General features: G+C 40.6%; 1 protein-coding gene across 1 annotated transcript in view; it reads left to right on the forward strand.

Moving 5' to 3' along the window:
• Positions 1–1,083: 1,083 nt before the first annotated feature.
• The window catches only part of LOC102818868 (histone deacetylase complex subunit SAP130-like), a 156,726-nt gene continuing 142,047 nt past the window's right edge, over positions 1,084–15,762 (forward strand). Inside the window, exon 1 of the mRNA XM_006876205.1 lies at positions 1,084–1,195. Coding sequence (XP_006876267.1) covers positions 1,084–1,195 — 112 coding nt within the window. The remainder of the gene's footprint in view (positions 1,196–15,762) is intronic.

Raw genomic sequence — 15,762 nt, forward strand, 5'->3', positions numbered from 1 at the left:
AAGAAGATTGGAAGCTGAGAGGCTGCTGATGACTGGGTGAGTGGGACCCTTTGGGCTGGACAGTGGGGATCTGGCTGGGTGATGTGATCTGCACTACTCTCCTCACAGTCCCTTCCCGCAGAGACCAGTACTGCCACAGGGATGAGCTCTCCGCTTTACCTCTGGCCCTGTGAGATAAAAGTGGGAAGTACAGGCAACAGCTGTAGGTAAGGGGCAAGCAGGTTGGCCTGGGGCTCCCCAGCATGCTCCTCTCCCTTTAAGACAGAGCCTCAGAGACCCGAAGTGTTTCGAAACGTGCCCAGTCTTAGCGATGGGCTTTAAGGTAGGGTGGAGTTGTAGGTGATTCAGAGACCATCAGGAGAGCTTGCTCCTGGGGGAAGAGTGGAGCACGACTGTACAGAGGCAGTGATGATCTCTGGTCCCTTTGGTTTAGTGGGGGAATAGGAAAGAAGGATAAAAGGAAATCTATCAGTAAAAGCTTCAGAGAACTCTTTTTGCATCAGGTCTTGAAGTTTCCTGATTCTTAAAAAAGGAATCTCTTTCCGAAATCTCTGACATACTAACCATACCTGTTCACCTTGGTGTGAATTTTAAATCTTTCAAAAAGCTCTCATTCTCCATGAAACGTCACACAGATAGATGTATATGCGTTGTGTTAGTACCTGTCATGTGACTGTAGTACAGGATTCTGTTTTTTCAGCATAGCAATACACAACAATCTGTGGAGAATCATAATATTCCATAGCACTATGTAAACAATTTTATTATTAATTGAACCTGTGTGCATTAGAAGCTTAAAGAATTTAACTTCTGTACTGTATATTGATCACAAGTAAAAGTCACTTTGAACCTCAGTTGGCGGTTCAAGCTCACCAGCTGCTCCTCAGAAACCCTATACAGGGTCGCTATGGGTCAGAACCGCCTCAACAGCGCTTAACAACAACAGTTTTTTTAGAAAGAGCATGTTGCATTTGCTTTTCTAAGGGAAGATATCATGGGTGCCAACGAGGCTTTAATTTTTATTATTGATTTTAATCTCAGAATCTACAGTAATCATATTGACTATTTGCACTGCAGGTGGAAATGAGTTCTCAACAGTTTCCTCGTTTAGGAACCCCTTCCACTGGGTTAGGCCAAGCCTCTTCACAGATTTCAAATAGTGCTTCTTCAGGATTGATAAATCCAACTGCTACAGGTAAGATGTGTAACATTCTGAATTGCTTACTGTGTTGAGTGTTGCTAGTTTTCTAGTTTAAAAATTAGCAAATACCTTCTGGGAAAAACAGACAACCAGTCCAATCCAGAAATAGGCATAGGACATTCAAGAGGATATTTAAATGCTCAACAAGCACATGAAAAGATGCTCAACAGGAAAATGTAAGTCAAAACCACAATCAGTTATCTCCTCACCCCCATTAGAATGCAGATGATCAAAAATCTGAAAGCAACAGTGTTGACAAGACTGTGGAGAAACTGTGACCGTCATCCATTTCTGGAGGGAATATAAAGTGGTGCATCCGCTGTGGAAAACAGTTTGGCAGTTCCTCAAAAAGTTGAACATAGAATTACCATATTACTCAGCAATCCCAATCCTAGGTTAGGTAGTTCCTGATTTACAGCTTATTCGAGTTGGGGTTATCGGTACTTGACAACAGTCTGGTTTTTTGGCATGTCTTAATTGTAGTAATATACACTACAGACAGTGTTGGCATTTTTCTTTTGCTAATGTTACCATTGTCAGATATTCACTGGCAGATATTCAATGGCATGATTTGTAAAGATACTGATAATAAAAGGCAGTAATAATTATAACTTTAAAAAATGAAGAATTTGACGTACTGATTTTTGCCATACTGACAATCCTATTATAAGTTGGGCACTACCTATGCATGCCCAGAAGAAGTGAAGACAGAAACTCAAGCAGAAATCCCAATAAGTGTTCTTGAAGTGCTTATCCCAATAGCCAAAAGATAAAAACCAAAATGTCTATCAGCAGATGAATGAATAAAGAAAATATGATACATATATATATAATGGAATATTAGACAGCCAGAAGGAGAAATGAAATTCTGAGGCATGCCATACATGTTGAGTGAAACAAGCTCGTTGTAAATGGACAAGTATCTTATTATCTCACTTATATGAAATAAATATAGAAACCATTGATTGTTAATGGTTACCAGAGGGTGGGAGAGAGTTTTTTTTATTTTTTAGGTGGGCATTAAGTTAGTAATGATGGGATATTTTGAGTGAGAGTTAATATTGATGGCACATAAGAAAAATATAATCAGTGTTACTAATTTGTAAATGTGGAGGTTGTTGGGGGTGAGATAAATTCTTGGGCTTTTAATAATACTGTGTTATTTTAAAGAAAGAATATATTAGAACTCTTTGTTTATGCAGATTTATTATCTTCCTTTTGAGGGATCAGACCCCTTAGTGATCCCAACCCCGTAAAGCTTATTATATTAGAATTTTGAGGTACCTATAGTATCGCTCTGGTAGTATAGTGGTGTTGAACTGGGCTGCTAATCTCATGGTCAGCAGTTCGAAACTACCAGCTGTTCTGCAGGTGAAAGATGACGCTCTCTGCTTCCGTAAAGATTTACAGTCTCAGAAACCCTGTACAGGGTTGCTATGAGTCGGAATCGACTCCACAGCAAATAACAACAACAATGACAGTATTTCATAATAACTAATGGGCACTACTTTGCATTGCTCATCAAAACATTAGTAGTTGTTTAGGGCTGCTGAGTTGGTTCTGATTCATTGTAACTCTGTGTAGGATTAAAAAGGAGTGGCTGGTGGGTTTGAACTGCTAACCTTGAAAAGATGTTCTCTTGTATCTGGAAGTATTTCTTTAATGTTTTTTTTTTTGTCTAGAAAGGCACACTATACCATGACAGACATTGGACTAACTGATGACTACATCTAACTGTCATGACTTAACATACTAATTTGATCTAGAGACAGACTTAGTAAAGGAACTTGTTTGTTATCTGGGGACTGCCTGTATATAATATGATTTTTGCACATCTACATTACCAAAAATTCTATTTCACAACATTTTGTGGACATTAAGCAATGCGTGACTATACTATATAGTCTTACTTGTTATTAACTACCATCGAGTCTTATAAGGGGGCTTTAAAAAGTTCATTGAAAAATGGAGTTAATAATGGAATTTTTCCACAAATTTTGCAACTTGTTTTAGTTTTATGCCTTTTGAGTGTCATAGACTAGTGTTTCATATTAAGGGAAGTTTTGCTTTCTAGGGAATGTTTGACAATGGATAGAAACATTTTTGATGGCATACTGGAGGTTGCTACTGGCATTGGAGGTCAGGGATGCTGCTAAGTACAAAGGACAGCACCCCCACAACCAATAAGTATTCACTCAAAATGTCAACAGTATTAAGGATCTCATTCCTTTTGATTCTCCCTCATATCAACTCAAAAGTTGACATCACAAAGTGAAATAAAGTACTTTTTTCTACACTTTCTGATCCATATTCTTGATCATGGTAAATGGTACTAGCATTTACTCATTGCTCAAACCAGGAACTTGGGCATCATCTGTACTTGTTCTTTGTATTTTATCTGTGAACTGTGACCCTTGTCTAATATTTCTGCTTTATTTCCTGCTGCTATACCTCTTTTCTACCAATTTACTTTTTTTAAAACAAATTTATTTTTGTTTTAATTAGAGTTGAAGGTACTTTATGCCTCTGCTTAATAGTGGTGGTGGTGGTGGTTGTGGTTGTTTGCCGTGGAGCCAGTTCTAACTCATAGTGACCCCGTACAGGGTTTCCGAGGCTGTAAATCTTTATGGGAGCAGAAAGCCTCCTCTTTCCCGTGGAACAGCCAGTAGTTTCGAACTGCTGACCTTAAGGTTTGCAGCCCAATTCGTAACCACTATGCTACTAGAGCGCCCTGATAGTATTTACTTATATTTGCTGAATGAATGATGAAAACTTGCCATTTTTCAGGACCTCAGGCTTTTGTTTAGTCTCTTCCTTTTACCTCAGTCTTCCTTTTTCCTATCCACTTTCACTTGTCTGTTAATTCCTATTGTTGAGGATTCAATTCAGATGTCACTTTCTCTGGGAAGTTTTTGCTGACACCATTATCCATAAATATTCAGATTAGGAACCCCCCCTAGACTAAAGGCTGCTCAAGGATTGGGACCATGTCTGTCTCATATACCTTTTGGTGTACTACATGTAATATAATATAGGGAACAAATGAGGGGTCAATAAGTCCCTATAGAAGGATCTCTGGTAGCATAGTGGTTACAGATCAGGCTGCTAACCTCAAGGTCGGCAGTTTGAATCTACCAGCTGTTCCGTGGGAGAAAGATGAGGATTTCTGCTCCCATAAAGATTTACAACCTTGGAAACCCTGTGCAGGGTCACTATGAGTCGGAACTGACTCCACGGTGCTGAACAAGTCTCTATAGAGTGACTTAAAGTTCTTTTACTCCTTTACAGATATCTTTTGACAGTGTTTTGTCTCTAGATTAAATTCACAGAATAAAGGAGGCTAGCCAAACACATTTGTGTTAGGAGTTATACTGTTAATTAAAAGTGGAGCTAATTAGATATAATTGCCCTAATTTTTGTTGGCTGAATGAAAAGGAAATCATTCTTAGACCACAATTGTCTAATTTTACTTGTGAAGGGAATATAGAAGTATATACCTAAATTGATCGTATAAAAAAGTTTTCATAAGTAGTTAGATGTCTTTGTGTTTCCTATTTTTTATCAGAAGAGGCAATTTGATTTCCTAAGCATGTAATGATTTAAAGTACATGCTCGAAGTTAGGAAGTGTAGATTAAAAACCAAGTTTCTTAACTACAGCTTTAAGGTTTATTTTGGTAAAAATGAACTGAAGTAAAGAACTACAAAATGTTAAAGAAAATGATAAATGAATTAAAAAGAACTCAGTAGGAAATGTTCACTATTTGTAATATATATTTTTATATTTTATATATATATATTTTATATATATATATATTTTTTATATATATATATATATATATATATATGTTATTGTTGTTAAGTGCCATGGAGTTGGTTCCAACTCATAGTGGCCTCATCTTTCTCCTGCGGAACAGCTGGTATTTTTGAACTGCTGACCTTGAGGTTCATAGCCCTATTCATAACTACTATGCTACCAGAGTTCCTTTTGTTTTTTATAGTTCCTATGGTTTTTTTTGTGTTTTTTATTAAGGTAAATATCCATGTACAAATATCCTTTTTCACACTCATATAATTGTGGATATACTCCCAATCTTTCTTCCATACCCGTTCAGTCTGTGTCTCTGTCCATGTATCTGCCCACAGAATACTGCTGTTTCAAGATTATGTAGTAAATCAATGTTTACCTCTGTTCCCTTTAGTATAGTACCCTGTGTTCTCACCTGTCTTCATCATTCTTTTGCCAACCTTCCTCTGGTTGTATATTGCCATCCCCCTTATTGTATATTGCCCTTCCCTTTGCCCAAGTTAAGATGTGTCTACACATAATACCACCAACCACCTTTTAGCCAGTGAATTACTGGCCTTTCCCACCTACCCCTGATAAGCATCAAAGAATGTTTCTTTTAATATGAAACCTTTTCTCAAGTTCTTACAATAGTGATTTCCTGCAGTATTTGCCCTTTTGTTATGGACATGACACTGCAGGATAATGTGCTGGACTGCAAGGTCACTGGTTCAGACTCACCAGTCCCTCTTCAGAAACCCTATACAGGGTCACTGTGAGTCGGAACTGACTTGATGGCACTTAACAACAACAACAATTTCATAATGTCCTCTAGGTTCATCTGTGTTATGTGTTGTTTTGCAGACTCATCATTATTCCTCAACATTATATATACTACTTGAATTTTAATGAAATAGAGACAAATCAAAGTTACTGTCAACAAAAATATATGTATTTTTGTAAGCTATACAAAAAGCCTTTAATATGGGCACAAAACATTAGACATTAGAGGTAGTCCTCAATTTAAGATATTTGACATACAATGAAATAAATCTTATTGTTAGTAACATATACTACATATAGTGTTCTAGCATGTAATTGACTGATGTCATATATCTTTATGTTTGTATATAATGTTTCCAACTCCCAGAGATGACAAAGATGGAATTTATAATGTCTAATGTTTTGTGCCCATATTAAAGGCTTTTTATATAGCTTACAAAAATACATATAGGAGATCTGGTAGCGTAGTGGTTACGAATCGGGCTGCGAACCTTAAGGTCAGCAGTTCGAAACTACCAGCCGCTCCGCGGGAGAAAGATGAGGCTTTCTACTCCCGTAAAGATTTACACCCTCGGAAACCCTGTACAGGGTCGCTATGGGTCGGAACCGACTCGACGGCACTTAACAACAACAACAATAATAAGAAATAAATTATATATATATAAAAAAAGATGAAGTATTTGACTTAAGTCAGAATCAACTAACAAAGGAGTACAATTCCATCATGAGTTGGACAGCTGTATATTGTGCATAAATAGTGGCTATTTATGTCTTTTATTATTTATTTAAAGTTTTTATTGTTAATTGAGTGATAGTTTACAAAAGAGAACATTGGTTTTGAATTCATCCTATCATATTTTGTTTCATTGTAATGACTGCAATCCCCTCCATGCATCATCATTCAACAATATTTGCTTCTGTTCCCTCATTTTGGTTTTTGTTTTGGGGTGCATACAAAAATGCTCTGGTAGCGTAGTGGTTACGAATCGGGCTGCGAACCTTAAGGTCAGCGGTTCGAAACTACCAGCCACTCCGCGGGAGAAAGATGAGGCTTTTTACTCCTGTAAAGATTTACACCCTCGGAAACCCTGTACAGGGTCGCTATGGGTCAGAACTGACTCAACGGCACTTAACAACAGCAACAAACAAAAACACTCAGGAATATATAATCATTTAAACAACCAGAGGGTACATTATACAAGCCTGCCTCCTGGCCGCTAACACAGCCTTTCTCTTTCCATGAGTCTAGAGTTCTCAGCTGCTATATCTATCCATGTCCTCATCTCTGTCTCCATCTCTGGTGTTGCTGCTTCTTTGGATAGGGTCCCACATTCTGCTCATACTCTTCTCCCTTGATGGTTCTAGGATTGTCTGTTCCTGGAATGTTAGACTAACTATGCCCCCCTTTATGTTAAAAATCTTCTACCTTTACAGTTCAACAACAAAAAAAAGGTATGAAACTGCCCCATTTTCCTTGAGAATTAGTTGGAGAACATTTATTTGGACAATATAAAGAAAATTAAAGCCATTGCTTTTAAGTCAATTCTAATTCATGGCAATCACATATGTTATAGAGTAGATCTGCTCCATAAAGTTTTATTGGCTTGTTTTCTGTGGAGCAACTCAGTGGGTTTGAACTAACAACTTTTAGCAATGTAACAATCACAACTACTTGTGCCACCTAGGGAAGGTTAATGGTAATGAAAAGAAGTAGGATGTCGAACATTATCTTTGTGGACATATTATGCTGGTTGAATTTATGAATTGAGATTATGGTCATGAGTCCCCAGACCCACCAACTCATTCTCTCGTTTTAAAGAATGTATAAAAAAGCTGTTAGAACTGAAAAATGAAAATAGTAATCTTGTAAGATACAAGTTCCATGTACAAAAATCAGTTTCATTTCCGAATCATAGCAGTAAACAATTTACAATTGTATTTGAAAAGCATATATTGCTTAGTGATAAATTTTTTAAAATACATATAGGACGTGTAGTCAGAAATTATTAAACATTGTTATGAAATTAAAGAAGACCTAGATAGTGACTTTTGAATATGGAAATCATGACAGATAGGGATAGCATTGCAAAAAATGGGTATTCCAGAATACTTGATTGTGCTCATGACAATCCTGTACATAGACCAAGAGGCAGTCATTAAGAGCAGAACAAGGGGATACCGAATGATTTAAAATCAGGAAAGGTGTATGTCATGGTTGTATCCTTTCTTCATACTTATTTAATATGTATTTTGAGAAAATAATCTGAGAAATTAGATTATATGAAGTCTTCTTATAAGACTTGGATTGAAAGCATCAGGATTGAATTTATAATGAGCAGGTGATATACCCTTGCTTGCTGAAAGCAAAGAGAATATTTTAAATACTTACTGATGAAAATCAAAGACTGCAACCTTCAGTATGGGTTGCACCTCAATGTAAAGAAAACAAAATCCTCACCAATGGACCAATAAGCAACAAAAATGGAAAAACATAGAAATTGTCAAAGACTTCATTTTGCTAGGATCAACCTTCCAACACTCTTGTAAGCAGCAGTCTGGAAATCAAATGGCGTGTTGTGTTAGACAAACCTGCTGCACTAGATTTCTTTAAAGTATTGAACAGCAAAGATGTCAGTTTGAGGACTAAGATGCACCTGATCCAAGTCATAGTGGTTTTTGTTTTTTTGGTTTCTTTATTTAAATTTTCTGAAGTCTATTTTATTTGCTTTTTAACTGTTTTATTGTGAATTATGTAATAGTTTACATGGGAGAACATTAGCTTTACATTCATCCTATCATATGTCACTACATTGCTATGGTTACAATCCCCTCCATGCATCATCAACCAACCAAAGGGTACACCCCGCAAGCCTGCCCCAGGTCTGCAGCACACAGCCTTTCTCCCTCTCTGGGTCTAAAGTTTCCAGCCGCTCCATCTCTCCACATCATTGTCTCTGCTTCCATCTCTGGCGTCACTGTTTCTCTGGGTAGGGTCCCATACTCTGCTCTTCTCTCTTGATGCCCCCAGGGGCTTCTGGCCTGGAAAGTCAACCACTCCCCTCTTTTTTGCTAAAAACATTTACCTTTACGTTTCCAACCCTCAGTCAGTCCTGATAGTAATAATTCATTATTGTACCACATGAGTGCTATCCTCATCTTTCATTAGCCCCACCCAGACAGATTGGATACTGCACAGTGGAGAGTCTATCTTCCTCCGAGTCCTCTGGATCTAGGCTCCCTCTTGAAAGCTTGTAAGCCAGTCATTTCTTGCCTTTGTAGCCCCCCCATTTGGGTGACCAGTGTCCAAGTTGCCCATCTCTGCCTACCCTGTGTATTGAAGGGGTGGGAATAATCCTCATTGTAAAGATTTGTTCCCTCTTTTGAGCTGCTGCATCCATAGGTGTAGGTCAAGTTCGTCAAATTGTACCAGATTATTATTATTACTTCTCGTTGAGCTCTGATCATCCAGCCATTGAAGCCAGGTAAAGTGGGTATTATCTGCAAGTGTGGGTATTCTTGTGCTTATGCCCTCTCTTCTTATCTGCTGGACGCTTCACTCTCCACTCTAGTCTTCTGTGACTATGTCACTGACTCTGGGCCCAGGAGTCCCCAGGTCTTGCCATACTGCTGGCCAACCAAGTCTCCACCCAGGTTCACAGGAGTCTATTGAACATGGCTGGACTTAGCTCGCAGTTTCATTGCTGTTTTTCCCTCACTTCCCCTTAACGGTGACCAACGTGGTTACCAGTCAGAGCATGTGTCTGCTCGTGTATTCTGGTTGAGTCTTAGTCTTGGAAGGGGGTTTTCCCTGACAGGACCGATCGCTTGCCTTGATGTCTCCTGGGTGAGCAGCTTGCTTGCTCTTACCGTAGTCAGTCAGACTCCCCTTATTGTTTTGTATTTTTCCTGTCAGTCTTTCTTTTAAATAGAATCTTCTGTTCTTCTAGCCGCTCCAGACTGGTCTGCTTGTCCTTTCCAGTGGAAATTTCCCACCTCAGAAGAGTCTGGATGGAGTTCAGGATTCCACCTATGGTCTTATATAATGCAGAGGCTCCACAGGAAGCCTCCTTCACTGGGCAAGTTGTAGCCCCATTTTAGGTATTCCAATCATTTATAGGCAGAAGATGGACTTTGAAGTTTTCTATGGTGATATTTGTGGCTCTTCCTTTCTCTCCCCTTCAAGTGTCTATTTTATAATGATATGCAAGTGAAACCAAGATTCAAAAGACAGCGAAGCATCTTAACATTATTTCCTACGTTTTGCCCATTCCAAACATGTCTCAGTCCCTGTATCCCAGAGCCCTGTTGTTCCAAGGTTGTACATACATTATTGTTTTTGTTTTAGCAATATATATGTATATTTTTTAAAGATTTTATTGTGAATTGAGTGATAGTTTACATGGCAGAACATCAATTTTGCACTCAGCCAATTGTATTTTGTTTCACTGCAATGATTACGATCTCCTCCATGCACCATCTGTTAACAGTATTTGTCTTTATTTCCTCTTTTTGATGTATACAAAAGCACGCAGGTATATATAATTGTTTAAACAAACAAATGGCATATTTTGCAAGCCAGCCTCCTGCCCGCCAGCGCATAGCATTTCTTTTTTCATCAGTCTACGAGTCCTCTACTACTCTATCTCTCCTGGTAAGGATTCCACATTCCACTCATGCTCATCCCTCTTAATGGTTCTCTATTTCTGGAATGTAAGATTAACCACTCCCCCTTTTTTGTTACACATCTTCTACATTTACAGTTGTGACAATCAGAGTTAGTCATAACAATTACTCACTATTGAAACAAATGAATCCTATACCCATCTCCTTTCTCCAGAACCATCTAAACGAGATGAAAACTATTCAGTGGGGATTGTACTCTACCCCACCCCACCCCCATTGCTCTGAAACTGAACTCCCTTTTGAAAACATGTAAGCCAGCCACTTTGTGCCTTTGTATTCCCCACCCTACCACCCATTTTATGTAGCCAATGTAACTTGCCCATCCCTATCAACCCTGTACACTGAGGCTGATCTTGATATGAAGACTCCCTCCCTCTCGGTTGGTATGTAAAAAAATTTGTTTTAAATTTAATGCTTTATTGTGAAATATGTGATAGTTTATATGGGAGGACATTAGCTTCACATTGATCCTGTCGTATATCATTTCCTTGCCATGGTTGAAATCCCTGCCATACATCATCCACCAACCAAAGGGCATACCGCGCAAGCCTGCCCCCTGGTCGGCCACACACAGCCCCCCTTCTTCTCTGGGTCCAAAGTCCCCAGCCGTTCCATCTACCCACGTCATTGTCTCTGCGTACATCCCTGGCATCACTACTTCTCTGGGTAGGGTTCTGTTCTCTGCTCTTCTCCTTTGATGGTCCCAGGGACCTCCGCTCCTAGACTGCAAAGTCAGTCACTCCCCTCTCTTTGCCACAAAATATCTACCTTTATATTTCCAGCCCTTACAATCAGTCCTGATAATAGTCATTCACTTCTGTATCGCAAGAGACCTATCCATATCTCCTTTCATCAGCCCTGACTAGACAAAATGGATAAATACTCAGTGGAGATTCTACCCTCCTCCACACCCTCTGGATCTAGGTTCCCTCTTGAAAGCTTGTAAGCCAGTCACTTCTTGCCTCTGTAGCCCACCCACCCCCATTTTGGGTAGCCAGTGTCCAAATTGCCCATCCCTGTTCTCTCCATGTGTGGAGGGGGTGGGAATGATCTTCGCTGTGAAGATTTATTCCCTCTTTTGAGCTACTGCTTCCATAGGTGTGTGTCAAGTTCATCAAATTGTATCTGATTATTCTTTTTTCCCTCTTCTTTCTTCTTCTGGTTGAGCTCTGATCATCCAGTCATTGAAACCAGGTCAAGTGGGTGTTATCTACAAGTGTGGGTGTACTTATGCACATGGCCTCTCCTGTTATCAGCTAGATGCTTCACTCTCTACTCTAGTCCTCTGTGGCTATATCACTGACTCTGGGTCCAAGAGTCCCCTGGACTTGCCACACTGCTGGTCAACCAGGTCTCCATCTGGGTTCACAGGAGTCTATTGAGCATTGTAGGGCTCAGCTTGTCGCTTCATTGCCGCTTTTCCCTCACTTCCCCCTATTGGTTATGGGCATGGTCACCAATGGGTCACTTAATAGGAATATGGTCACACAAAGGAAATTGTATCAGATTATTCTTCCCATTGAGTGACTATGTTCCCATTGAGTATTGAGTATTCCCATTGAGTCTTAGTCTTAGAAGGGGGTTTGCCCGGATGCGGACCTGATCACTTGCCTTGATGTTTCCTGGGTGAGCCACTTGTTTGTTCTTGTAGTAATCAGTTGGTCTGCCTATATTGTTTTGTATTTTTCCTGTCAGTCTGTCTTTCAGGAAGTATCTTCTGTTCTTCTGGCCACTCCATGCTGATCTGCTTGTCCTTTCAAGTGGAAATTTCCCCTCAGAAGATTCTGGATGCTGTCCAGGATTCCACCTATGGTCTTGTGTAATACAGAGGCTCCGCAGGAAGTCTCCGTCACTGGGCACGTTGTTACCCCATTTTAGGTATTCCAATCAATTATAGGCTGAAGATGGACTTAAAAGCTTTCTATGGTGGTATTTCTGTTTATTCCTTTTTCTCCCCCTCCAGTTTCTGTTTTATAGAGGGTATGTCAGGGAAACCAAGATTCAACAGACAGCCTAGCATCTTAACAATATTTCCCCAATTATTCTATGTCTCAATCTCTGTATCCCAGAACCCTGTTGTTCCAAGGTTGTGTATACATTATTATTTGCCTCTGTCTCACTTCAGCTTCACATTCATCCTATCATATTTCATTTCATTGCAATGATTACAATCCCCTCCATGCATCATCAAATAACTAAAGGATAAACTCCACAGGCCGGCGCACCCCTCCCCCCCCGCCCCCGGCTGTAAGCAAACAGCTCCCATACCTCCCTGAATCCCGTGTCCCCAGTCACTCCATCTGTCCACACCATCATCTGTCTCCATACCTGACTTCACTGCCTCTCTGGGTAGGGTCACACTTTCCCCTCTTCTCACTTGATGGTCCCAGGGACCTCTGCTCCTGGGCTGCAAAATCAATCACTCTCCTCCTTTTGCCAAAAAAAAAAAAAATCTGCCTCTACATTTCCAACCCTCACAGTCAGTCCTGGCGGCAGGTATTCACTATTGTACCACAAGAGTCTTGTCTCTATTTCCTTTTTTCAGCCTGGTCCCAACAGTTTGAAAATCATTCAGTGGAGGTTCTGTTTATCCCTGCCCCATCTGGAAGTAGGCGTCCTCTTGAAACCTTGCAAGCCAGTCACTTCTTGCCTTTATAGCCCCCCGCCCATTTTGGGTCTGGGCCGTTTCCAGCACCCCCCAAGGTATTCCAGTCAGTTATTGGGTGAAGACGGGCTTACGTGTTTTCTGTTGTGATGTTTCTAGTTATTTCCTGTCCCCCCTTCCCCTACCAAGTGTCTATTTCACAACGGTAGGCAAAGGAGACCAAGATTCAAAAGACGGCCAAGCATCCTAACATTATTCCCCTCTTTTCCCCTTTCAAGCCATGTCTCAATCCCTGTATTCTGAAGCCCTGTTATTCCAAGGTTGTGCATACATCATCATTTACCTCTGTCCCACCTAGCTCATGCGAGCCTGCCCATCAGTTGGTATTTTGAGCAACTACATCCATAAGCAAAGGTGAAGTTCATCAATTTGTAGAAATTTACACTTATTTCCTTTATCAAGATTTTTGTTTAGTGAGGGAAGGGAGGGGAAGGTGGAGCACAGGGTAGGGAATAGACACAGGATAGTTTGGGTGCTGGGGAGGGGGCAGTACACAAGAAGGAGGAGGGGAGTGGAAGAACAAGGTGGATGAGAGAACAGTTAGGCAGGTTTGCATGGGCTAAGTGAGACAGAGGTGAATAAAGATGTATGCACAACCTTGTAACAACAGGGCTCTGGGATACAGGGATTAAGGCATAGTTTGAATGCATAAAAGGGGGGAAATACTGTTAAGATGCTTGGCTATCTTTTGAATCTTGTTTTCCCATGCATACCATTGTAACATAGACAATTGACTGGGAGAGAAAGGAAGAGCCACAAATATCACCATAGAAAACTTTTAAGTCCATCTTCTGCCTATAACTAATTGGAATACCTAAAATGGGGCTACAACTTGCCCAGTGAAGGAGGCTTTCTGCAGAGCCTCTGCATTGCATAAGATTGTAGGTGGAATCCTGAACTCCATCCAGACTCTTCTGAGGTGGGAAATTTCCACTGGAAAGGACAAGCAGACCAGTCTGGAACAGCTAGAAGAACTGAAGATTCTTCTTTAAAGAAAGACCGACAGGAAAAATACAAAACAATAAGGGGAGTCTGACTGACTACAATAAGAACAAGCAAGTTGCTCACCCAGGGGACATCAAGGTAAGCGGTCGGGTCCCATTAGGGAAAACCCCCTTCCAAGACTAAGACTCAATCAGAATACACAAGTAGACACGTACTCTGACTGGTGACCACGTTGGTCACCGATAAGGGGAAGTGAGGGAAAAACAGCAATGAAACTGTGAGCTAAGTCCAGCCACGTTCAATAGACTCCTGTGAACCTGGGTGGAGACTTGGTTGGCCAGCAGTATGGCAAGACTGGGGAACCCCTGGGCCCAGATAGCCACAGAGGACTAGAGTGGAGAGTGAAGTGTCCAGCTGACAAGACGTGAGGGCATAAGCACAAGAATACCCACACTTGCAGATAATACCCACTTGACTTGGCTTCAATTACTGGATGATCAGAACTCATCTAGAAGAAGAAAGAAGAAAAAAAGAGTAATCTAATCCAGTTTGATGAACTTGACCTACACCAGTAGATGCAGTAGCTCAAAAGGGAATAAATCTTTACAGCGAGGGTCATTCCTAACCCCTCAGTACGCAGGGTAGACAGGGATGCGCAACTTGGACATTGGCTACCCAAAATGAGGGTGCTACAAAGGCAAGAAGTGAATGGCTTACAAACTTTCAAGAGGGAGCCTAGATCCCTAGATCCAGAGGGCATGGAGGAAGGTAGACTCTCCATTGAGTAGTATCCAATCTGTTTTGGTGGGGCTGATAAAAGATGAGGATAAGACTCTTGTGGTACAATAGTGAATAATTTATCAGGATTAACTGTGAGCATTGGAAATGTAAAGGTAGATGTTTTGTAGCAAAAGGATGGGAGTGATTGACTTTGCAGTCCAGGAGCAGAGGTTCTTGGGGGCATTAAGAGAGAAGAGTGGATTGTGGGACCCTACCCAGAGAAACAGTGACTCCAGAGATGGAGGCAGAGATGATGACGTGGAGAGATGACGCGGCTGTGGACTCGACCCAGAAAGGGAGAGGGGCTGTATGCTGATGACTTGAGGGGCAGGCTTGCGGTTGTTTTATGATGCATTTCCATGTAAACTGTCACATAATTCACAATAAAACACTTAAAAAAAAAAAAAAAGAAAGAAAGAAAAACAAAGATTACAACCAAAAAAAAATTTTTTTTTTTTTTTTTAAATCTCCTAACCGAGTTCTAATCATCAAGCCATCGAGTCTAGGTCAAATGGGTACTACCTGCAAGTGTGGGCATTCTTGTGCATTTCCCTTCACTTCATATCAGCTGGACACTTAACTGTCAGTTTTAGCCCTCCATGGCTATGTCCTTGTCCTTGGGGTCAGGACTTCCCAGGTGTCATCACATTTCAGATCAATCAGCCCTTTCTCTTCTCTCTCTCATCTCAAGGTCAACAGGAGTTTGTGGAACATGGGCAAACTCAGCCTATGTGTTCCTTACTGACTTTCCTACACTTCCACTCAAGTAGACCAACGCAGTCACCAGTGAGCTTAACAAGCTTGCTCATCTGTTACCTTTGAGTTTCATTCTTGGAAGAGTTTGTCCTAAAAGGCCTTGATGGCTTGCAAGGATGGCTGTCAGGCAAACAGCTTGCTTGTTCTTGTAATAGCCAGTCTGC

The sequence above is a fragment of the Chrysochloris asiatica genome, unplaced genomic scaffold, assembly GCF_000296735.1.
Source record: "Chrysochloris asiatica unplaced genomic scaffold, ChrAsi1.0 scaffold00363, whole genome shotgun sequence".
NCBI classification, from domain to species: Eukaryota; Metazoa; Chordata; class Mammalia; order Afrosoricida; family Chrysochloridae; genus Chrysochloris; species Chrysochloris asiatica.